Below are 10,500 nucleotides of genomic sequence, written 5' to 3' on the forward strand. Positions count from 1 at the left end.
AATATAACTTTAAGGGGAGAGAGACACAAAGGGTGACAAAAGAGAGGAAAAAAGCACACACAGGTGGAATACATGTTATGGTTTAATCTGAAAGAGACAGGAGACTAGTGGCAGGGGAGAATGTAGTTAAGGTAGCAGTCTGCAGAACGACTTCGGACATCAAAAAGAGGAAGTGAGCAAAGGCAGAGGCAAGACAGACAGCAGGTCCAGCTGGAGGTGGCAGATGCGAAGTCGAGGATGCGAAGGTTTTCACTGGAATGATCAGAGTGGATAGGATTAGAAAGGAGTACATCAGAGGGGCAGCTCAGGCTGAGCGGTTGGAAGACCAAGTTAGAGAAGCAAGGCTGAGATGGTTTGGACATTTACAGAGTGACGGCAGATATGTTGGACAAAGAATGTCAGCCAGGAGCAGAAGGCAAAGACCCGAAGGCAGATTGGTGTAAATATATATATATATATATATTTATTTTTTTTTAAAAAGAGACTCATTGCAGATCAAGTAAACTCTTTATTATAAAACAGCATAAAAAAGTTAGAATAACCATATAGAATGCAATGCTTTATACTGTATATATAACCCTACAAATAGGGTTGTCATAAAAAACAGGGCTCAATCTACTTGAGCTCAGCTGTCCTATTCCTCATCACTGTAGACATCCATAGCTGTTGACTACACTTGGACTTGTCATCCCTTGTTATGCTCCTTTAACAAAAATCACATATTATTTTATAATTCCAGATGATGACTCAGTTCCTATTCAATGCTAAGGAATCTTCTTTTCTTCGCTGTGTGTGTATATGCGTGGTGACGCCACTCCACATCTGCGGTGACCTCGTTCTCCAGGGTTCCCAGTTTGATCATATACACTAAATAGAAAGAGGACGTGGTGTTAATATTTAACGAGCCCAAAGAAAATTTGTACAGAGCAGAGGATAGTAATTCATTTTTTCTACAACTGGAGTTTCCCCTGATGCTCTTACTTCCAATCAGTTCAAAATATCTTTTTTCTCCCTGGTGTTGCACATTAGTATACAATACATTACACAACACACAATACACTGATTTATATTAAAAATTGAAGCTACATATTTTTACTATACATTTTTAAACTTCCAAAAAAGTTTAGACTACATGTACATAAAAACTGTAGAATGTAAATTTCATGAAAAATACTAAAGCAGCAATGGCACCAACATACCTCAAAAACTTGGGAGGTGGAAAGAAAGTGGTAACCGTATGAATTGGCAACAGCTCAGTAATATGAATGGGTATAAAAAGAGTTTCTCAAAAGTACAAATGGGCAGAGGTTAACCAATCAGAACAACTCTGTGTCTGCCATGGATGGCTGTGATGTTCGGGCCCGGAGGCTGCACTGCATTATGCGGCATGATTCTCATGAATATGACTGCACATGCTCGGCAATGCTTTCAGAAATCATAGTCAAACTAATCACAATTTGAAACAATTTCCACCAGACTAAATTGGACTAAAACACACCATGTTGTTTTAATCCTTAAATCGGGTGTAAATTGCTTTGATGTAATTTTGTAAACCTTTCATTGATCACAAGAAATCCCTCTACTACTGTAAGGACAGCAGCCATGCATTGTCTAGGGTTTTTATTGTGAAAGGTAAAGACAGGAAAAAACGTCTTTCTCCTATGTATAAAACAAATCAGATTTCTGCTATGGATCAAGTAGTGACAGATGGAAAAACAAAGAATTTCCAGAGAAGATGTAACCACGTCAACAATGGTTAATTCAGTCTCTGAAGAGCGGTAACTTTCCATACTTACATTTCATTTCAAACCTGGGCCCTACTTCCGTCAGCTGTATGTTCTTGTGGTCTGTTTTCTTATAGGTGTGATGTCTGTTAAAAATAAATGCATCATATCTTACTCTTTAACCCAAATAGCATTTTGTTTATATGAATTTTCACTTTTGATGCTCACCTGAAAGAGATGAAGTCTTCTTGGTTGGCGAATGTGATCACACGCCTGCTGTCCTCCTTTGGCACTGGAAAAAGATACTTGAGGATATTGGATACCTGCGTGAGTAGAATTAATTAGTTCTACGCACAAACAAGCGGTGAGAAAGAATATCCAAGGCATGTGCTGTCCAGCACTCACTCACTCACCCTCTTGCCGAGCCGTGAGGTGAAGTTGTGAAAAATGAGGTGGGGGTAGGCCTCAGACATGGTGCCTATGTCGGGAACATCGTGCCTCATTACCACGTTGTAAAGAGTGAAATAAGCTGTTGGGCCAAATGGCAAATGGCACACCACCAGGCCATCTGTAAATATATAAGAACAAACAAAACTAAGCAAAATAACAAATATTATGGTCAATACTGAGAGTTAAACAAAAACCCAAAACACTCCATTATAAATTTTAAAAGTGCAGAGTTTTCATATTGGTAAAGAAACTGTGTTTGTTTCTCTAGTGTTGACCTAATGTGAAGACTATAGGGCAGCTAGAATGGAAAACAAAAAACAAAAAACAGCAATGCACATGTGCAATGGATGTATGAACAAGCTGTACAATGTGGTCTGAAACCACCAACCAGTTTTAGCACTGTTGGTGGATGTTGTGCATACAGAACACAAAACTATGTAGTCTTTTAACTCTATACCCTATGAAAGCTGAGTGGGAGTAACCATTAAAGCTCTTCTGAACTGAATGTTTCTGTCATATTTGAGCCTGCCTGTAGAGCAAAATGACTGAGTGTGGGGTTAATGAGGGTGGACTTTGCAGCAAAATGAATAAGTGAATAAAGCAAGTATACCTGGCTGTCCTCTTGTCTCATGCACGATGACGAGGTCGGTAACACTGTTAGCTTTGCAGGCTTGTACCAATGCAGGGATCTCATGATTTCCTCTGTTCATTCGCTGGGCCCCAGGGAACATCAACTTTACCTCCTGGAATCACATACAAGATGGGATTCGTGTATTATTGTCAACTCAATTTTTAATGGTCATGGTCTACATTGCTTTTTTTTTTTTAAATATATAAAACCCGAACCCCAGTTTGTTATCAATAGCTGGGGCAGCGCCTTATACAGCATCACTGTCTGTATTTGTGCAGCTAAAAGAGAGCAAAAACTTCAGAAGACAGAAGAGTTTACCACCGACCACAAGCCTCAAGAAAAACTCAGAACTACAGCAAGGCATGCAATATGTGGCCAAATTAGGAAAAGCAGCGCAGAAGAGGTGTGTGCATGTCAGGGAGCAGTGACAAAGTGTAAAAAGTCACACATCTGCACAGATCACAAACTCACTAAGGCTACGTCTACACCGGATGAATTTGAAAACTGTGTTTTCGTCTAAAAACGCTCCGCATCCACACTATGGTTTTCACAGAGTTGCTTATCCACACTGAAACAACCTAAAATGCTTACATTCCAGTACTGCGCATGTGTGTAAAGTAAGATGATTCGACCTGTGTCATTTCTGTCTGCCATTTATTTACTTTCCAGCCCTTTGAAACATTGTGGCAAAATGTCGAGGAAAAGCACCAAGTTTTTTTAAATGGACTGACAATGAGGTGGAGTTGTTGCTGTGAGTAACACGAGAGTACAAAGTTGCAAAAGCGAGTGAGAATTAAAGAATTTGAAGAAAAGCTATCTGAAGCATGTACAAACTGATATTAATCTTTAATAGGGCTGTCAAAATTGAGAGCAAACAAAACAACTGCTGTATAATTAAGATAGGCCACCGCTATTTTAGTTTAATTCTTCATCATATGACTAAAATGTGTCGCTTTGGAGAGCATTTTCAAAAAGCTCAGTTTTCCTTGACCAAAAACGCCATCTGTGGATGGACGGCCAAAACGGAGAGAAAAAGATGCGTTTTCAAACGAAAATGTATTAGTGCGGACATGGCCTAAAGCACATAATACAAATCACTATGGGGTCTGACAAACTACCCAAATCTGTCAGAACTAAAGCCCCTTTTCCATTAGAATCTACTTAGCATGGCTCGCCACAGTTTTCAAGGTTTTCCATTTAGGTCACAGTACCTGGCAGCAGGTACTTTTTTAGTATCTGTTTGCCCTGGGTTCCAAACGATCTGAGCAGGTACTAAAATGTGATGTCGTCAGGCTGCATGCCACCGATTGGCTGGTCAGTAGTGTCACTTGATGAGTCATGACAGTATCTCATTCACGAACATCAGAACCGCCACTTTGGAATCCCGGTAACAAGGGAAATAACTACAAAAAACAACACTGTGGTCCCCTGAGACTGGCGAAAAGTCACAGACCGAGCAGCGGGTATGTTCTTGCCTCGGTGTATACCTTTGCTGTAGCGTCCGTGTCACATAGTAATTACTTTGTGGGACGCTTGGATGCTTTGCTATGACGACAGCCATGCATAACAGGTACTATCCGAATGTAATGGAAAACCAGTCAATCCAAGTCGAGTCGTGGCGAGTTGATCCGAGTAGGTGCTAATGGGAACGGGGCTTATGAGTCCAACTAGCACAATGTAGCCACTTACAGGAGGCAGCTGTCATTTCAATTTTATTAATATATCACACTTGCTGTTTCATGCCATCTATTACTTTTTACTTATTGTATTATATCTAGGTGCCATTACAATATGTTTTTGCTATTTCTACAATATCTGCATATGATACTGTGGTCAACAAGAACCTATTAATCTGAACAATCCACCTTTTTTCCTTAACCTCCTAAGACCCGAACTCTTTCATGGCATGCATTTTTTCTCTTTGCTATTGTGAGTCACAATTAAGTAATGATGTGCAAAACTCTTTATTTGGTGTCTGAACACAGCAGCATTTTTCTTGAGTACAAAAACAAAATGAGAAACAACAACTGTGCCACTGTATGGCTAATTTGAAAGAGCAAAATTTTGTATTGTGGTCTAACCCAAAATGTGATGTCCACATATGTGGACGCCAGGTCCTAGGAGGTTAAGGCCTAGTTTTACCACACGTTTTCACATGTTAAATGGCTCACTTGTCTCTCCTTTTCACTCAAACAAACAACAGACTAATGGAAACACACACACACACGTTCAAATCAAGCCGACAGACAGAAGCACCCTTCATCCTTTTTTCTCTTTTTGAGTGTAGCTGCTCCCTACACAGACAATCATTTCAGAAGGGGGCAGATATTCAATTTAATTTCAATCAATTTTTATATATATTACTGTAAGGTAAATATAGCTCCTACAATAATACAGAGAAATCCAAAACAATCAAATAATCCCTTATGAGCAAAAACTTGGCGAAAGTGGGAAGGAAAAACTTCCTTTATACAAGAAGAAACCTCTGGCAGGACCAGGCTCAAGGAGGGGCTAGAGAATTGTTGGATTAAAAATTAGTTGTATCCTTCAAAGAGTTTTGAAGCCTGTCAATAAGCCTGCATATCAGTATTTTTTACATTTTAATGCAAATATCAACGAAAGCATCATGTAACACCATATTTCTAAGTTAGCACTATTTGTGCTATTTATCTTTTCATTCACAGAACTCCATTTAAATTCTTTAATACTGGACCTCCCTTGGTTTTAGACCAGGGCTTGCAAAATTTCAAAATCCCTGGTAGCCCTTCGGGCAGGGACTCTTCAGTTTTAGCCCAAAATAAATTTAAGTAGCCCGAATAAAAAAGAGAGCAATTTTTTTGATTGATGTTTTGTTTCCTGTTTTGTTTCCTTTACAATATTATACATTAAAGTATAATATTGTAAAGGAAACAAAACATTAATCAAAAAATTGTTGAAACACAAATTACAACATTGTATAAAAATTACAATCATCAACTCAAATACTTGGTTCTAATTGAACAGAAATTTCTATGAACTTGTAAGAACTGTGTAGGACATGAATTAGTCTGTGTCAGATCCTGAATTTGAAATTTCCACTGGAAAAACTGGTCCCAGTAACAAAGGCACTTGTCGACTCAGAAATCGAGGGAAAACCAACGACACACCCGGCAGAACATTATGTTATTTACACGGGTGCACATAAGTGGTCCGCATGTGTGCATTCGCTGTCAAAATAAAAGACGCGCACCAGATTAGAAGTTGCAATGCGCGTTTGCGTCCATATAAAAGGCACTGTTTTTGTCCGCTAGAGTGGGATTTTCACGGCACATTCTGCACCACATCTCTGTGCGTTCATCATTTGTTTGAAGCCAGCTCACCTCCTGCAACCACTTTTCCGAGAATACGCGCTTCTTTTGCGGTTCGGACTCCTTCTGACATTTGTTTGGAGGTGGAGGAACACCAAAGTAATTGCTTAAAGGATTTTGTTTCTTCGACATCTTTAAGAGTTCTAAACAAATGTCTGTCCTCCTCCAGAAAATCCTATGTACGCAAACACGCGTTGCAACTTCTTATCTTGTGCGCGTTTTTTATTTTGACAGCGAATGCGCACCTGCGGACCACTTATGTGCAGCCCTGGTTATATAGCTCGTCATATTGCAGCCACAGAAATTATTTTTTCCATGAAACCATAAAGCTGCACTTTCTTTTTGCCTTATAGTCTGATTTGTCATAACTTTTCCGTTTTGTGGTAAGCTTTTCTTTGGCTGTCACTTCTTCACCCTGACCTGTTTTATTTGGCTCAGCAGAACTAAAATATATATCCTGCTGCTTTTACACACGCACTCACATAATGCTCAGCGATTCTCTGCACGATCAACCTCTCACATGTTTAAGCTGCAGGAGAGTTCACTTGTCATGTTTGCATAGTAAGCTAACGATTGATAAGACGATGTCAGAGGAATTGGTGCGCAAATTATCATCACTCACCAATCAGTACTGTCGCTCTCTATACACAGTTCGCGCGATTGCAAAGTGAAAGCAAAAAACAAGCGCAAATTCAAACGCGATTTCAATATGTCACATATTGACAGTGGCTCACCGATGCCAATGACATAATTACCCAGCTACATTTCCGAAAGAATGCAAAAGCATTGACATATATTTTTCCTTTCTATGATAGCCCGACGGGCAGGGCAGAGATAGATTTTGGTAGCCCGACTGGCAAGATCGCTAGCCCCGGGACGTCGAGCTAGCGATTTTGCGAGCCCTGTAGACGTTGTTCTATATTTGGAAATTATAAAACGTCTCTTTCAATTTTTCATGCGTTTTCATTTTTCATCTGTAATATACAGAAACATCTCTGAAAACTATGAAGAACCAGGGTTGAAATAACTGCACATGCCATTAAATATGTGCTGTAGTAAATGTTTTGTGTTAATTCTGTCATTGAGGTTTTAGATGCCTCTACGTGCTTGTGCTCAGAAAGTGATCTAACCTTGGCAAACATTTTGAGCCTGGAGCTTGGGTCTCTGGATGTAGTGACCATGACTTTAGGATCTTCTACTCCAGCCCATTTATACTCATCATCCACATGAGAGCTGACACCTGCACACACAAGAAAACACCAAAATTTATGAGTGAACAAAATGTGAGGAAAACTGACAAAATGCTGCTGATAGTAAGAATTCACGACACTTGCCTTCTGCCCCTTCGTCGTCATACTCCACTAGTTTCTGTAGCTCAAGAGCTTCTTTGCGTATCTCAGTGGGAAGGAGATGATTTTCTGCAGAGAAGTAAAAGATGTTTTACTTCTGTGTGGTCAGAGCATTTTGGTGCCAACTCTGGTCAAGCAAAATGTAGTTGGAAAAAGGATCTTAATGATCACGCCAACCTACCGTCGAGGGCACCCTTCAGCTTCTGCTTTTTCTCCTCTATTGTTCGGAGCCTGTCCTCCTGTGCCTTCCTGTACAGGTACTCCCGCCTCAGTCTCACCTCTCGACGCAGCTACGCAAACATTACACCAAATTACTCCAAAGACAGGCCTCTTAACATAATGACATTACCTTGCAAAATGACATTTGCCACAATATCTGAACATGTCTACACATCTCACACAACTTAGGAAACATGGGTAAGGGACTTTGTCGAAAGTTAGTGAGAAAACAAGACGAAATTAGAAATAACTTATAATCGTAAAAACTTAATACATAATGGCAGACACATAAGTAGAAAGACTGAACATATCTGAACAGGTCTATGCTTAAATCTTCCTACAGTAAAAATTTTACTTAAGTAAAAAAAGATAATTTAAATTGAATTAAGGTCACTTTGGACTGGTTCTTATATAACACTAATTAACTTGAGCACCTAATGTTTCATAACTCGAGCTTCAGCATCTTGCCCAAGGATACGTTGTCTGGACTGGAGCAGCCAGGGATCAAACCAGCAACCTTCTGATTTGTAGAAGACCTGCTCTACTTCCTGAGCCACAGCCACCCCATATAATTTAGAATGTAAAAGCAGTTACTCTAACTTGGAGAAATTTTAAAATGAGGAAGCCACTAACAATTCACTCAGCTCATTAACCTGGATTAAAAGGAATGAAAAGTAGCGCAATAATAGCAGCAACTTCATATAACCCCCTGGAGTTGGGAGTTAAACCCAAGACACTCTTTTTGGAATTAAAAAACAAAACAAAAACAGATGCTGATTTTACAACGAGTAAAAGTGCATTGTGATTGTTACTGTTGTAATTTTAACATTCAATCCAGTCCCTTTCTCCGTAGACTTACCCAGTAATTTATTTATACAAATGACTTCAAATCACACTGATGAACAGACTCCTTAAACTGAGAAGAACAGAAGAGTCTGTGGATTTATTTCATTAAACTCTGTGACATAAATGATTAAACAATTCTCAAAAACCCTGGCATTTGAACATAAACCCCACTTTATCTATATTCTATTTTCAAGGTACACAGACATAAAAGTTCAGTTACAAAAAAAAAAAAAAAAAGCACATACAGTGTCCCGTTAATTCACATTTAATAACCTACAGGGGTTCTCCCTTCAATGTTCTGTGTCTGGCAATCAAGATTGTATCTTCATCAGTCACATTTTAATGACACATTTGTGAGAATTCACTAAAGGTTACACATAATTCTCAATTATTTCTTTCTGACACTCCTAAAGTGAGCACAAAATGTCATATTTCTGAGAGCTGCTATCTTTGTTTTGATTAGAAAACTCACGCTTCTTGACCAACGAGCAATTTTTTTTCACTCATTACATAGGCTTCGTGGGTTTATTTTTCCCAGTTATACACCAGTCTGTGACGATACAGAAAACGCAGTTGGAACGAAATAAAGCGTTTACGGTAAACAGTACTCTAGTATTTCAACATTACCAGTTACAGAACTTTACTGCTGTGCTCTATGGCTCTATGTGAATGCGTGCTAACACTCGGGTGGGGAAATGCGCTCGGTACATCCGCCTTGAGCCTGGCTTCTGTGTCAGCTTCGACCTCTACAATCTCCTTTTGGTATCAAACTAAAACACAAATTAACGCTCGCACAAACCTTACAATTTTTTTACTTACCATGATGTGTTTATTGCTAGTAGCTAACCCACGCTACTCACATGGACACGGAGAGAGACGAGCCTACAAGAGTTTGCGCCATTGGCTGAAAGAAGGACCAATGGCAAACGTCGATACTGACTTGTACTGTACTGTACTGTACTGACTCATTTTTCAAATTAAAAGCCAAATAATTATTTTTCTTCTTTCTCTTTCTTTCTTTCTTTCTTTCTTTCTTTCTTTCTTTCTTTCTTTCTTTTTTTTACCGACAAACTTAACATAAATAAACATAAATCCACCAGGTTGTAGTTAGAACGAAGTTTTTCCCTTGAGGATTAAAGATAAGATAAGATAAAACTTTATTAATCCCTCGGGTGGGTTCCTCTGGGAAATTCGGTTTCCAAAAGCACAGCACAGACAGAAGTTACAGAGTTACAGAGTTACAGAATATTATACACACACACACACACACACACACACACACACACACACACACACACACACACACACACACACATATAAATACAGAGACATATATAAATAAAATATACGAAGGGGATAAATAGAATAAATAGGAATAAAAATAAAAATACAAGTGAATTGCACATTTCAAGTATCAAGTAAATCATCCCCTCACCATGAAAGGCAGGCAACATCTCTGTGGCCAAATATTTCCTGTCAGTTGCCTTTAAAAGCACCTCTTCCTGTTTAATAAATTAGACTTGAGTATAATCAGATTCGGTGTTTGGATCATGCATATTCTGATTTCAGTATTTCTTTTGGCAACAGGTAAGCGTACACATCATCATTACAGAGAACTTGAAATCATATCTTAGATCTTAAATATTTGTTTTTGTAGATTATTATAGTGCCTGTCTGAACCACTAACGGAAGTAGATTAAACTATGCATCAGTGCCATTCGGTATATCATGAAGGAAAATTATCTTCTATCATTTAGAGGTACACAATTTCTTTTGCATAATTACATTTAGTGATATTATTATTATTTAAAACTGTGAGAAAGAATAAACATAAACTATCAACTTGTACTTTATCTTGTAATCTGTTTATGTGGGCTTTTAGAGTATTGTTATTGTATTACTTAGTGCTGGCTATTACTAATATATCTTAGTAC

General features: G+C 38.7%; 1 protein-coding gene across 1 annotated transcript; it reads right to left on the reverse strand.

The window, feature by feature from the left end:
* Positions 1–488: 488 nt before the first annotated feature.
* On the reverse strand, positions 489–9,492 carry imp4 (IMP U3 small nucleolar ribonucleoprotein 4). Its single transcript, XM_040050099.1, has 9 exons — positions 9,386–9,492; positions 7,683–7,791; positions 7,487–7,570; positions 7,283–7,392; positions 2,785–2,917; positions 2,138–2,292; positions 1,953–2,047; positions 1,797–1,870; positions 489–867 (listed from the first exon to the last, which is right to left on the reverse strand). Exons 1-9 carry the CDS (start codon positions 9,386–9,388, stop codon positions 755–757), a joined length of 876 nt encoding a protein of 291 aa, XP_039906033.1. The 5' UTR covers positions 9,389–9,492; the 3' UTR covers positions 489–754.
* Positions 9,493–10,500: the final 1,008 nt, after the last annotated feature.

This window comes from Simochromis diagramma, unplaced genomic scaffold, assembly GCF_900408965.1.
Source record: "Simochromis diagramma unplaced genomic scaffold, fSimDia1.1 OVJJ01000159.1, whole genome shotgun sequence".
NCBI classification, from domain to species: Eukaryota; Metazoa; Chordata; class Actinopteri; order Cichliformes; family Cichlidae; genus Simochromis; species Simochromis diagramma.